General features: G+C 48.1%; 1 protein-coding gene across 2 annotated transcripts in view; it reads right to left on the reverse strand.

Annotated features, from left to right (window-relative positions):
- Positions 1 to 13,590, reverse strand: part of LOC144179618 (histone-lysine N-methyltransferase 2B-like) — a 70,373-nt gene extending 56,783 nt beyond the window's left edge. For both annotated transcript variants that reach the window (XM_077708039.1, XM_077708038.1), the window contains exons 1-4: positions 13,407 to 13,590; positions 9,473 to 10,667; positions 7,090 to 7,263; positions 1,978 to 2,169 (exon numbers count right to left, since the gene is read on the reverse strand). In XM_077708039.1, coding sequence (XP_077564165.1) covers positions 1,978 to 2,169; positions 7,090 to 7,263; positions 9,473 to 10,667; positions 13,407 to 13,574 — 1,729 coding nt within the window. In that variant the 5' untranslated portion in view covers positions 13,575 to 13,590. The remainder of the gene's footprint in view (positions 1 to 1,977; positions 2,170 to 7,089; positions 7,264 to 9,472; positions 10,668 to 13,406) is intronic.
- Between the last annotated feature and the right edge of the window lie 1,351 nt (positions 13,591 to 14,941).

The following is a 14,941-nucleotide window of genomic DNA, read 5'->3' on the forward strand; positions in this document are numbered from 1 at the left end:
GAGACAGCCTTCCTCCAGGATACCGAATCAATGTGACCACATGTGCAGAGTGGTTTGACTAAGTAGTTGGCTCATGTATATATCCTTTCACTCGTAGGAATAAACTTCACCTGTTTGTTAGTGCATGCTTCGCCCGTGCTGTCAGTTTCAATTTTCTGCTTATGGGCCTCCTAAACCTAAAACACTCTCTGTTTCGCTTGAGCACATCCTGATGGGTATCAGCCGGGCGTAACCAGTCCCTGGTTTCATACAGAGTGGCCATGGTCCAGGCACCACTGTGGCTGACTTCCTACACACATGATGCTTGAAATGTTACGGATCTTGAAAGCACAAGTTCAGGTTAGTAAAAAGCAATTAAAAAGAATAAGAGCAACAGAAAGGTGAAAGCACCAATTCAGCCTAGTGCCAACAGTCGAAGCATTGTCGATCCCTACATCTGCAGATCATGAAAAAGAAAAAGCATATGTGCATACAGTAAAATCCATCCACAACAAATTCCACTTCAACGAAATCTTTGTTAACGGAAAATTAGGATTTCTTGCATTATGGGCAAGTAAAACTTTTCTCTTCCCCAATGAAAATAAGGTTTTCGTATGCAAGTGTGCATTGTTATGGAGTAAACTTCAGTTGTGAATGTAGGCATCCCTATTTCTGTCCCTTTTTAAAGCAACGAAGTTTCATCCCAATGACTACAGTTGAGCCCACTTATAATAATACCCTGTATAAAAATATATCAGATATAACGATAAACTATGGCACCGTCCACTTTTGTATGCTTTCTTCGGTAAAATAAGCCGCTTATTGCAATGCTCCAGTGCCGCGATATTCTATATAACAATTGAATCCGGTCGCAGCATTTATCAGCAATGTAAGCTGCCGCCAGCTGACGGCGTACGATGCAAGCCGCGATGCGCCTCATCCCTTCCACTTCTCCGAAAACGAGTCAACTGCGCCGCTTACGAGGAAACGAGATAGGCGGAGAGCAGTTTTCTGTGCCGCTTTTAATTTTACTGGGCGCCTCAACTGCCTCTGTATTTCCGTGGATGGGAAGTCAGGGCTGATGTTTTGGAAACGTCAGAGTGCCTCACTGAAGAGTTGATCGTTGCGCGAATATGTGCTGCATACAGCGACGACTCTGGCGACGTGGTTGCGCAGCCTACTCAGGTAGGGTCTTCGCAGGAAACCCAAAGCATGACACAGCCCCTCGAGGACTTTGTTTTCGCCAAGGACCCTTTTCTCAGATACGTGAAGGAGTTATAGATGCTCTTGAAAAAGATGTGCACCAGCTTTGCGTGCAGAAAACAAAGCTGACCGACCATGGCTTCTTTTCTGCAAGTAAGTAGCAGTACGACCTTGCTTGAGTGCAAATAAAATCATGTAAGCTGTTCCGTCCTCTTTTTTTTTTTTTCGCAACCCGCTTATAACAATTATCTGTTATAACGATGGGATTTTATTATAAGTGGACTTGACTGTATTTCCGCCCACCCCACGAATTCCGTTGTAGTGGGATTTGACTGCACACACACACACACACACACACAAATAACATGAAAACTGATAGCCCACAGCAGCAGCACACCTGTCCGAATAACAGTGTTGGCCAGGTGTGTAAGGGGCCAAGACAGAACACAACTTTGCTCAGTCTGAAAGATTGAACCTTTGGTGATAATTTCAATGGTAATTTAACTATTGAAATATACAGGGCTGTGCCGGGACCAGGGCACAAGTTCAAATTAACCGGAAGTTCGGATTAACTGAGTTCAAATAAATGAACTTTTACTGTATCGCTGTCATTTGTCTAAAGTTTGCAACAAAACTGGCGTCAATCGTTATCAGGATGAAGCAGTGTTTTTTAACCAACCAAACGTATTTTGTCTTCATTGCCCCTCTAAACATCAAAATCAGCCGGTGGTGCAAAGGATAGTGAAAGCAGCCTTGACAGGTTGACCGAGGCACTGCCAGCCATCCACGACTCACGTGTCTTGTCCTCGGAGGAGGAGAGCCCCCGCTTGCGGGCGGGTCGCCGCGGCCGGCTGTCGGCGCCGCCACGCGGCGGCCGCAGATGTCGCTCCATGCGGTGCTTGAGGGGCGCTGGGATGTCAAACAGGTTCCAGCACGCGTGCACCAGACACGCCTTGCACTTGGACAGCTGCGACAGGCTGCAGTGGCCTGCACCACAGGAAGGGGGAGGGAAACCGCCGCAAGGTGTCGACTTAGCCCCTCTCCTTTTTCACCTTCCCATCACTACACACCAGCGTTGCGTAGCAGGGCTCTTCGATTTACAGTTTCGGAGGACTCGCTGCAGATCGTCCACGGGTGGTCGAGAGATTCGCCACACCATAGAAATATACGTGAAAAAAAATTTACCGTCCGTTCCCAAAAGAAAGGAGGGAGAAGCGCGAAAGCTGTCCCACATCAAAACTGCATCACAACCTTTGCTAAAAGTGCATTCAATCGATCGTAAAACCTTCAAAGACACAAATTGCAAATGAAGTACGAACCCATGCAACGATATTTTGCGCACTAAATAAACGCATCCGCAAATGATCTAAATGTATACCAATACGTTTTTTATGAGATAAAGGTACACTATTGTACTCCTTTTTCATGATCGATGCATGTATTGTTCCATCTGGAACCATTCCTTATTCACGATTTTGAAGCAACTGTTTTGACGTAGTGGAAGCCCAGTTTCACGCACGCACCGCAGGTCCAAGATCTTTCCAGAGCTTTTCAGTCGATCCACCAGTCTATGGGAAAGTGCATCAGCTCTTTGACAGGATGCCATCGGTCCCACTAAGAAAGTCATGCTTTAAAAAAAACTCCCACTTCCCCTCGCGGGAACCCCTGTGTAGATGCGACGCATAGGCGGAGCGCCGAAGGGACCGCGTTTTATAGCGCGCATAACGTTGAGGGGACTGCGTAAGCCGGTCCCAGTGGACGACGACGTTGGCGTACTTGTAAAGCGGCGTGGACTCTAGGTGTTTGAGCCAAGCGTGGATGTTGCTTCGTCGGAGAACGGCACACCGGTTATATGCGCAGCGCGCCCGAAGGAGAGGAAACCGCGGAAGACAGAGTACTGCACATGCACCGGCCCCAGCTCGTCTGCCGCGGCTATGACGCAACACAATCCAACACAATCCACTTTAATCCAATCCAAGCCAAGCCAATACAATGCCCCTCGCAAGAGTGTGTTCACTATCGGAGAGGAGAGGGGGTGAGCGGCGGAGAGCACAGCTGGCACGGCGAGGAGAATGGGGGAGGGGTGGACAACGCCGACGACGACGCCGGAGGGACAAGGCGAGTGAATCAGATGCTCTGCATCTAAAAGCGAATGCCGGATTGCTTTAGGGGAGTCAGTGGTGAGCCCAAGAATCGAACAGCCCCAGCATCACACGCCAAAAAAGGACTTTTCCTTAAGCCCTATCGGAGAGGGTGCCAAAAGACGGAAATGCAGAAAAGACAGGACAAGCTGAAACGACAGAGAGGAAAATTCCCATTCCTGGCAGTCTGCGAAAGTCCGCAGCTGATGCGCGAGGAAATCCAGCAATTGTTCTGGCTACTGACTGCCCGTACATCAACAAAGACAACGACAGCAATGTACGACTGATGTATGACAAACTCCAGCGATTGCTTTCGGTGGACAAAGACGGCAGTGGTAATTATGGTGGCTAACAGTTAGCGCCATCACAGCCAATCAATCCCCTGCTTTGCTAGAAGACAATAACAGTACTAACCATACGAGCTACATCGCAATCCGCCAACAGCGACCAGTAAACAGCAGCACCGTGAAAGGAAGGCCTAAGAATGTCTCACAAAAACAGATGACAGAAAAAAAACATCAAGATGGCAAGTTCGACAAGTTGGTACCCATTTATACCAGAAAAAAAAGCTTAACTTTACTAGCGCAACTGAGCTCCATAAGGTTGCCGAAAAATGTGAGGTGCTGCCATAATGGCACTATGTGATCTTCCTGATTTGGCACCCCTGTGAAGACACACTAGCATATGTGGACGTTGTGTTTGTACTTTGTTCTTATCCAGTGGTCGAGCCCAGGAACATGCCTTTCACGCTACCACACATATCTCCATTCCGATAATCCCATCCCTGTATTTTTCTTTCCGTGGTTTCATCGGTCACATTCGGTCCCAAATCGAGTGAGTTTTTAGCCTTTTACTTCAACCCAAACAATGCGCTTGCTTTGTTTCGCATTCTCATTGTGTTCACGCATTCTTTCTTCGGAAGCGAGAACGTGTTCTTTGGAAGCAAGCCAACAAACACGTCAAAGCACAAAAGGCAATGCACTGGTCCAAACAGTGGATGGGGCTGGGGTGCGGCGCAGCAGTTCAGCCTGCGTTCAGACGTCTGAAGAAATTTTGCAACCGGCCGTACATGTTCAGCCCCGACGCAACAAGCTCGTCGACCTTACACAACAGCTTCTTGACCATCTTGAAGTAGTGCAAACTCCACATGGAACCAAGAAGAGAGTGGACCGACCACAGTGCTTCCTTTCTTCTTGTGTCTGTGTCAAATTTGCGCTACTTCTTCACACCTTCCTTCCCATGGGAAAAGTAATGATTTTGGGAACATATAAGTGTATAGTATAGAATTGTAGAAGAGTATATTTCTTTTGCAGTGGTAATGGTCCCAAAGAGGAATTTTTATTTGAAAAAAAGAAAAAAGCTGTACAAAAAAGTTTGGGGACAAACACAAAAATATAAGCAAAAACGTCAGTGTTGCTCCACACAGAAAAAATATACAAGAACTTTAAGATATACGTTTTGTACATATACTATCAGTGCAAAACTCCTGCAAATATCAAACGCCTAACTGTAAAATTTCTTGAATTACAAAAAAAATGTTAGCACTATACTCGGGGACAACTTTCTGTGGCAATGGGGAGAAAGCTACGGAGGGAGGGGGGAGGGGGAGCTAACTGCTGTGTGTTACTGCGCCGAAGTAGTTCCCAATAAACTGGTTTCAGTTTCAGTGTGAAAGATACACATTTGATACAGTTCATTTCTTCGCATGAGCTCCGTGGTCACTTCACTGAACCACGATCAACGAGCATGCAGGCATATTGCCGTCTCCTTTCCCACGCTTCATTTGTTTGTAAACACAAGCAAACACTTTGACTGAACAACTCAGACTGAACGTGGACTATACCACTTAACCCTGTATTGTTCAGAAGTGAAGTGAATTTTGTCAGCGCTTCAGTTTTGACAGCATGCACTGATTTGTAAACTCTTCTGGAGCTCAAAACTGGACTGCCCCACCAACATGTTTAGCGTACTTACATAGCGCGGGCACAGTATACCGAAAGAGCAGCACGCACACACGCTTACGCGCACGCTTGCTTACGCCGGCAAACTGGCTAACCAAACGGATTGCGGAAACGACGGAGAGTCCTGGTTTGCATCTGTCTCCCTGGGGCGTACACTCTGAAAACCATTTGCTTCGCTTGTTTTGGGAGCTTTTGCTTCTCAAGCTTCTTAAAAATCCTATGTGGAGAATGAAGTGGCGAGCTGTCGAAGGCTGTCGATGACGACGCCATGTTTTATTTCGGAAGAGAACCCTTGCGACGCCACTGATGACAGCCGCAACCAAAAAAATCCGGAAATCTAAAAAATATTGCTCTATGTTTCTATATCCTGGAAAGTAATTTAGTGGCATTATCAATCCAAGGCTAAAACATAAGAACTATATATTTATGAATTGCTTAGGTTATGGCCAGGCAATTATTTTTGCCAAACTGCTCCTAGCTGCACAGCGAAAAGGTGTGGTTCGGCTCCGTAGCATTGACTGCACTGCCAGAGAAAGTTGTCCCCGAGTACAGTGGGTTTCGTGCCATTGTGCAAAGCAGTTCCTCAAAATTTAAGTTGGCTGCACATGCACCGCAGAAAACGTCGCTTTTCTGCTCCATTCTTTTTGTTTGTAGCATAATTTACAGTTTCAATACCTTTGCACTTTCTGCTGCTTATTTTGAACAGGGGTATCAGGTTCTGGGCCAGTCTGGTGCCCTGCTGCTTTCGGTGCTGAAATCTGATGAGAAAAAGTCGTTCTCGGAGTGAGTGCTGCTAATGTCATCCAAGAAGTTGCGCGTAGAATCGTCCAAATGGCTAAAAGTGCTGCGTTTCCGCGGCGCCGTAGCGCACGATGTCGACCTTGTCCCCGTATCATTCGAGCGTCCGTCACAGACACCGGCGATGCTTTAAAAACTCACGGCGCACAGGAGCATGCAAGTATCTCTACTACTCAGTAGATGGTGCCAGCTTTCAGAGCGCACTCGGATAGCGCTAAATTCGTATGAGAAAACATCAAAATTAGAACGTGGAAGCATCAATAGTATACCATCGATTTGAAAAGGCGTGGGCAGGAACGTGTTGAATAAGTACTGACAAGAAATTTCAAAGCCCAGGTAACTATGTAAAAAGCTTCTTTTGTATATATAAATATGCCCTCCCGGAAGTTCAAACCATCACTGTTCAGTAGAACACATTTTAAATTAATTTTAATCCATCCGCGCACGAGAAAGCTCTTCCGCACCATCAAGCGAGCTCATGATGTCATCTGCGCTTGGACCCAAACGACCAACGTCAGGGCTCCCGTGACATATGGAGGCGGCGGTGATGCTGTTGGCGTGCACTTTTGCATCTTGTGCACACAGCACAGTGTTTGGGACTGACGTCACATGTGACTATGGCCCATTAGTCAGGTCTGGCGCACGCGCGTGTGCCCACACCAGAATTGGCTGGGGTGTGCTGAGAACAGTGACGTTAAACGCGCCTTCTCAGCATGGCGGCTGCCTCGGTCTTCACTTCACCGAAACCGAAACTGACACGAATAAATGGTGCTGTAAGTAATCATATATGCTGCGTTGGACAATCTTATGTGCCATTCTATAATTAGTAAGCTCGTAGGCACCTATAGCAGAGAAAAAAAAAGCTCAAAAATTCTGTGTCAGTACTTCTTTAAGACGCTTCAGAACCCCTACCAACTCGCCCAACTGTTGATTCTTTTAGACAGTAGCCGCTTACAAGTTGAAGAGCCCGCACTTATCCGCATCGTAGTCCCTCCTGTGCCACTCACCGTCCTTGGGGCAGACAAACTTCTTGGGCTTCCGGAGGAAGGCCGTGTAGAAGCGGAAGCAGAAGCGGCACGCGTACTGGCCGTAGCGGATGGCCAGCTCGGCCGACCGCTTGTACTGCTGGCACACGCTGCAGCGCGACTGGCCCGCCCCCGTCGCCAAAGACGCACTCCGCTCTGTCGAAAGAGGAAACAGGGCAAGCAGAAAAGTTGACCTCCGCAAAAGGCCAATTTCAATGGCAATAACAACTAGCAGCGCAACAACTTTGCAGGCCTTTCTTGAATGCCAAGGTTTCTTAACCGTATTTCTCTAATGGTAACACCACCTCACTGCACCAATGTTTCTCGGGTAACATGCTGCACCCAATGTGAACTTGGAACAATTCAGTGTTTCATTGATTCATTTATTTGCTTAGTACATATTGCAAGCTAAGATTGGGCCCAAGCAAGAGAGAGAAGGGCAATACTGAATATAGCAGACGAATGAAAAACACAACACATAAACGAAGCAAACATGTTATAAGCAAACCGATTTGCATTTCAGAGAGGTATTGACAACTTCGTCACAGGGAAAACTTTACTTCTATAAACTCAAAAATGCGGCTAATGGAATCACACAGCCAAATAGTGGCGTTGTATTTGTTGTCCGAGCCCAGCATTCACTACACCACAACAATACGGTGTTGTAAACTGTTGCCTGCACTATACAAGGCATTGTTTAAGTTTACTTGGCGCGATAAAAGAGCCTACTGACAACTAAATCAAAATTATCAGCGCAGCTATGCCACGGAAGCCATAAAACGTGAACCGTGGAAGTAACCATTGCTTAAAAAGACAATGCCGCGGCTTCAGAGATTTTGATATGACTTTCCACTTAGGCTTCCCAATGAAAACTTGGTATTAAGGCACTGCTCCTGAAGCTAAACCCCAGAGACTTACAGCTGCATGGTCTCACAAAAGATAAAAATAAAAAAAAAAGCTTAACTGCTTACAATAGCACTACAAGTGCTAGTTAACAATATTACACCTCAACAAAATAAAAAAAAGAAACAGCTCTCTGAACCATCTCTCCTTACGACATTTGAAGATGTCCAGCGCATTTTGACTGCTTTGAAACCCGCAATCAGAGTCCCCGCCTGAAACATTCAACCCAAGGTCACACGGAAAAGTGCACGCAGCTGCATCTCTTGTTGCCAGATGTTCCGACAACCGGGAGCCTCGCATGTTTTCCCAGTTTTGGCGACAAGTTTACGACAGCGCTGTACAACTAAAGTGGCACGGTGAACCTGGCTGCTCCCGAAACGCAACAACTTTTCTACAACCCGCAGTAGTTTGCTTTTTTACGATCATTTACCAGTTGCCGTATGCAATGCATGTCAGAAAAGAAAAATGAAATGAGAGAGCTGCAGAGACCTCGTAGCAAGAGTTTGCAAACAGTTGGCACACCTGAAAGTGCACGCTGCTCGTTACATAAGGTGCTACTGGGGATATCAAGAGAAGAGAAGCTTACCATTTTTTGTTACAGCGCGTCATTAAAAGACGAATGACAGAAATTTGTGCCCCAAAATGAGGACAAGACTGCATCTGACAATTTTTCGGAACCTCTTGTGATCACTTTGTTTCGGAAGCCTACCCCAAAAGGGTTCACCCTGTCTTGTGTACGACTAAAAGCTAACCCAAGTAAGTGTAGGTGTTAACTCAGCGGCAATAATTGATCTTCTAATGCACTGATTAATGCAACTGCAAAGAACAACAATCATAAAACAGCCCAACGCAGTGGTTTAGCGGCTAAGGCACTTTGCCAAGCACTAAAACGCGGGTTCAATTCCGGCCATAGTGCCTGCTTTTCAGATGGAGGCGAAAAGCAAAAGCACCCGTGTGTCAAGATTTCGGCACACATTACGATGCCCAGGTGGTCAAAATCAACCTGGAGCCCTCCACGACAGCACACCTCACATAACGTGGGTGTTGCTTTGGCACATTAGCCCCACCTCCCCTACCCTTTTTTTTTTTTTTTTGCGATCACAAAGTTCAAGCAACAGGTGCTGCTTACGGTGCAGTAGACTTTGAAAGCTGCTTCAGTTCTGAATAGCTGCCGAAAAACTAATGACACAAATGGCAATTACTACACTCTGCTGAGCTTTAACGTGGCAAATAGTGCAAATGTATTCCTCCTTTCTCCCAGTGGGTACAGCATAACATGTTCTGCTCCGGTGACCCGACAACAACGTTGTTGGATTCACTACGGTATTGTGACATTACTGGTTTCCTTGTGAATACTCCTGACAAACCAGTACTAATGAAAGAGTGAGTGCTCGACCTAAGGCACGTCACTCGGCTACACGAGCAAGAGCCTCGTCGCACACACTGGCTCGCCGGCCCTCACCTCTCTTCATGCCGTTCAGAGACGGAACCCTCCGCTCCCGTTTCCTCGGACACTCGGCCGCCTTCTCCGCTCCGACCTCCGGCATCACTTCCGACACGACACTCTCCTCCGTGCTCTCCTCGAGGGGCTGGCGCAGCTTTTTCAGCGTCCGCTGGCTCAGCCGCAGCCGCGCTTTGCGCAGCACCACGTTCCGCCGGGGACCCCCCGGCCCCAGGCGGTTCTCCCACTGCGACTTGAGCAGCCGCGCAATCTTAGCGGCCACCTTGTCCTCGAGCGGGGCCGCGCCCGGCGGTGAGGTCGGCGCCTCGGCCGAGGGCGTGTCCTCCCGGGTGGCCATGAACTCAGCGTAGCGCGACACCATGTCCCGCTTGATGGACTCCCGGGAGGAGTCCACCGACGAGGTCTGCGAGCCCGAACGGCTCCCCTTGCAGCCGAAGGGCGAGCCGAGGTTGGCCTCCGACAGACGCAGCTGCACCTTGAGCGAGGGCTTCCACGGCCGCTTGCCCTGCACCACCAGGGGCTGGTCGAAGAGGCTCACGCGCGAGCCCCCGCTGTCCCCCTCGCCCTCCGTCAGGCAGCTCGCGTCCGCGCTCTCCGCTTCCGGCGGACACGGCCCGAGGGCCGCGTCCTCGGGGACGGCCGACAGGAGCGGCGGTGCGGCGCTCTTCTTCTTCTGCAGGTGCAGCATCTGCGGCGCGTCTTCCTCGCTGTCCTCCAGGTACCGCTTGCGCGGGATGATCCGCCGGGACGAGCGCGCGCTCACGGCCGGCAGTTGGAAGCAGCCGTTCCGGGTCGGGAGGCCGCCACGGCCCTCGACGCTCTCTTTCGGCGAGGCCCGGCTGCGGCCCCGTTTGGCACGGTCCAGAAGGCGCTGGGCCGCGTGCCGGCCCGACGTCCTCCGCTTCTCCTCTCTGACATCACATGGTGCCAGCCCACCCTTCTTGGGGGCTGGCAGCCGGCTTTGCTTGGCGACTTCTTGCGGTGACCGGTCGCGTTCTCGCCCGCCGCCACCGCCAGGGTCTGGCGGGCGGTTGCTGCGGCCCGTGAGCTTGTCGGCGGGCTTGAGGGGCGCGACATCGCTGGTGAGCTCGTCCTTGTGCCAGTGCTCGGAGGTCTCCCCACCACCGCTGAAATGCCTCAGCTTCTGGATGGCTTTCCGGACATCTCGGGGTGAGAACCCGTGAAACTCGTCATCCTGCAACGAGAAGTATCCGGGGGTTAAAAGCGATCAGCTGCTGCACATTCCTGTTACAAGACCTCCTCAGCTGTGACTCAAGAAGGCAGGCAAATGATACAACTTTGCCGTAACAGTACAGAGCTATAGCAGAGCAGAGAACCGGTCTGGTAACGCATCCGGTATGCAGTTGGCGTGCGTGCACAACCAGTTTTGCCACCTCTACACATGCGCAGCGGCACCAGTTACCGAGTACCGCACCAAGATTGGTCCTCCCCTCTGCTACAGCTCTCAACTGTTATTCACATCGGTTTTTATGCAAAGCACGTGTCTGCAAGTAAACTGCGCACCGTTTATAACTCGCACTTATTCATTTCACATTTTCCCCACCAAAGCCAGAGTCAAGCTCTTGCTGATTAATCATGTTTTTAATACAGACCTTCTTTTCTCCTTTATTGCACCACATACAATGTGATGGACGTGAATACAGCTATACAACAAATGTGTCCCTTTATTAAAAATCCTCGCCTAATAACAGATAACTGTGCATGTTGCTGCCACAAATGAAAAGTTTTCGGATCATTTCCAGCAAATTCAGACTGGCACATGATTTAGTGTAGCCAGAATGCAGCACAAGCCAAATTCAGTAGGTAAGCCCTCCATTGACACACACACGCACACACATTTAACTAGAACTTGGTTGATGAATAACCTCGCCCCAGTCTGCAGTACCATTTGAGGACCACAGTAAAAATATGATCTGACGAAAAATAGTTAAACCAGCCCGGATTTCACGGGGACACCACCCTCAGTCACACAACGGGGTCGGAAAGTCAGAATATTGGCGAATGAAGAACTGCTTACCCTAATATTAACCTGTCATAAGTTATCGAGCTAGTAAGCTATCTCTAAATTACCGCATTTAAGGCGCAGGATGTCACGCAAGCGAAGGACTGCCAACGACAAGCCATTAAATCGCGATGACATATGGACGGACTGCTAGCATCGCAAAGAGCAGTTTCCAAAACAAATCGTCTCCCCTAATGAGGGCGAAAGCAAAAGCACCACTTCGCCGTTACGGAAATTTTTCAACCATGAAATACGCTAAACTTCTAACGGCTTTTATTAAAAACCGGGAACGATCACAGAAACCAAGAAGAGCACACAAGTAGCTTTATTGAATGAACGTAACCGCACGGCGGGACGAACTCAAATTAAAAAAAAAACGCCAGCACGTTTTAAAGGAACGTAAAGAGAAAAATATGTGACAGAGAAACAACTTCGGCTGCTTTTGAAAAGCAAGAAACGGACGGCTTTGCTGGGGAGCGCTACCTGGTGACGACGAGCGAGCTACGATCAAAACAAACGGTACCCGCACAAAACGTCTCGCAATGAACGAAAGACAGACTTTAAAAACCAGGCTTTCAACGTCACCTGTGGCTCATCGTCGATTACGTGAAACTTCGCTCTCTCACGAGAGCGCGACGGTAACCGGCCGCATTTCTGAAAGCCGCACCGCACCGCTTTTACAAGCCGACGACATGGCAGCAAACAAGCTTATAATCCCGGCAGCGGCGTGTCGCCATGCGCTCGCGACGGCCAGACGCGACATCGCTTTTGTCGCCCGTCTAAGCACTGCTACGTGTCCGCTAAGAAATCGATCACACCGTCTATGGGCAGGCAAACGATCACGCTAAAGGCGAATAACATCGCACGACGCCAGATTGAGCGCGCACGACTTCACCGCAAGCGAGTGGCCGTCATAAAGATCACACAATCCATCAGCCGGTAAGCGGTCGCTATAAATCCGCGCCATCCCTACCGCGACGGTAGCGTGGCATCCGAGACGAGACTTCGTAACGGTAAAAAAAAAAAAAAAAAAACATTACAAAATGCCTGACGATCGCAGCACTTCAAGGAGGGGACGAAATAAACCTTGGTCACACGACAACGAAACGTTCATGCCGGCTAATAAGCGACAGAAAGCGACTGGAAAAGAAAAAAGAAAGGAAACACCTCGAGCTCCGCGCTGAAAATGCGGGTATTCGTTGTCACCTACATCGGCAGCCCGACTTCGCGATGGGTTCCCGCTAAAACAAACCGTGTGCGAATCCGTGCGAACGCGCAAAATGTCACAGGGGAATGCGCGCGCCTCGACATTGGGGCAGCCCGCGCCAGTTCGCGTCCAAAAGCGACGCAAAGCGTGAACTGCTCCCATGTCGCGGTTACATTCGTAAGTAAGTAGATTTCGCAGGGAGCGAACGTTAACAGGTTAAGCAAATATCCGCGAACACAAGGGGGGGCCCGGCTAAGCATGCTTAGAAGTAGTCGGGCACTACCACAAACCAAATTCACGAACCGAGCGAGCACTTTGAACAAAACTTTTTGGCTCCCTCGTACGCAAAGACATCTAGCAACAAGACATCAGAGGGCATCTATGCTAAGGATGTCATGTTTACCGACGCTCGATCTTTACGACGAGTGGTACAAAGTTAGAAACGGCAAGTTTTGAAACAACGCTGCAGCGACGGAGTGTGTTGCCGCGACAAGGCCTAGGCCTAAATACATGTTAAACCGTTTTCGCCGAGCACGAACGTTGCAGCGCTAAGATTACGTGCTAGCACTGTAGGTGAAAGGTCGAAAATTAAAGCTGAGGGCAAATACGATTCCTGGCTAGGCAAAAAAAAGGGTCGAAGCCCCCACCACCATCACGCTGCAAAGCAACCTCATATACGCAATGTGTCGTAAGGCGGTACGTACCTCGTCTGACGCTCCAAACAGCTCATAAAAACTGTTGTAACTCCTCTGAAGGTTGGACACAGCACTTAATGATGGATCACACTGTAGACGATTCTTATTGTCATCGTAAGTAACACCGTTTCTTCCAATACGCTGGCCAGGACAGCCTGGGAAGCGCAGTCGCGCCATTTTGGATGGTGTTATCGCGACACCACTCGGCTGTGCGCTTCAAAACCTAGTGCGGAATGTTTCAAGCCTGAAGCCACTCAAAAAAAGCTTTTACCTTCATAAAATGCTCCCTCAAAGCCTACTAACTTGCTAATATTAAGTTATTTTTATTATTTACTTCTAATGTTTTTATAGGCTTGAACAACCCAGTTTTTGTTTCTCGCTGTGAAAACGTTAGTGTATCACTCCGCGCCTTCGCGCCATATTCAATGTTTGGGGTTATTTTTATTCGCTTGCGCTGCAACAACGTTTATGTTTTGATGCTTATTTGCCAACTGACAACTGTAGAAACAATACCTGATTTATACCTTACATTATGACGCGCCTTGGCAGACAAAATTATGAATCTACTGCTTTACTTGTTCAAGATTGGGGCACATAATTGGGCGAACTAGCGCAACGCTTGTTCGGTTGGTGCTCTTTTTCGCGATATAAACAAACAAATGCTCTGTCACAAAGTTGCGTGTGCGTTTGGTGTGAAGCAATTACGAAAACTAGTTTTTAATCGACTCAGTCTTCATTTCTTCCAGTGTTTCGTTGCATATTTGCCAGGGCCAAATAGAAGTACGTGATTGCGCATAATATACCAGTTACTTGCATAATTTATTATCGCGCCGCTTCTTAGCTCGGCGGCTTATTTTCGGTGTCATTTGTCTGCAATGGCTATTACCAAATATTTCAAAAACTGAACTATTATGCATTTATTCATTAATATATTTTAATTATGGCTGCGCAAACGTCGACAAAGAAATCGAGTCAATATCGTCTGCTAGTGCGCTGACAAAACCAAAACCACGATCAGCTGATTGCCCTTTGTCATTGTTGCCAGCATTGTTATGAAAGCTTTGTGTGTGAAGAAAATCGCGCTGTTTATTTATTTATATTTTTGTGCTAATGTCCCTCGGGGGCCCAGCTCTTAAACCAATAAAAACAAACGACGCAAAACAATAATCATTTGATATTTGCACCCAATTTTATTTGGTTGTACGAATCAACAGACGTACAATTGCCAGCAGTCATGCTTTGATTTCTTCTTCTGAAGACAGCTGAAAACTCGAGGACACAACAAACAGCAACCAATGATTATGCATGGCTTGAAGCAAAGCTGAACGCTATAAAACGAACAACAAAACATCCACACAACCAACAGAAAATTAAATGTATTTATTGCAATGTATGCAGAGAATTAGAATACGGTAACCTTGTGAGACCTTGCGATCGTAGCCTGCACACATGAACCCACAGCGTTAGTATGAAAAGGGCTTCGACATTTTGCTTTAAAGATACTTTATGTCGGGATATGGGCTTTATACAAGAAGTGATGACAC

This window comes from Haemaphysalis longicornis, unplaced genomic scaffold (genome assembly GCF_048455015.1).
Source record: "Haemaphysalis longicornis isolate Haplotype H1 unplaced genomic scaffold, Haemaphysalis longicornis Haplotype H1 scaffold_4, whole genome shotgun sequence".
Classification (NCBI taxonomy): domain Eukaryota; kingdom Metazoa; phylum Arthropoda; class Arachnida; order Ixodida; family Ixodidae; genus Haemaphysalis; species Haemaphysalis longicornis.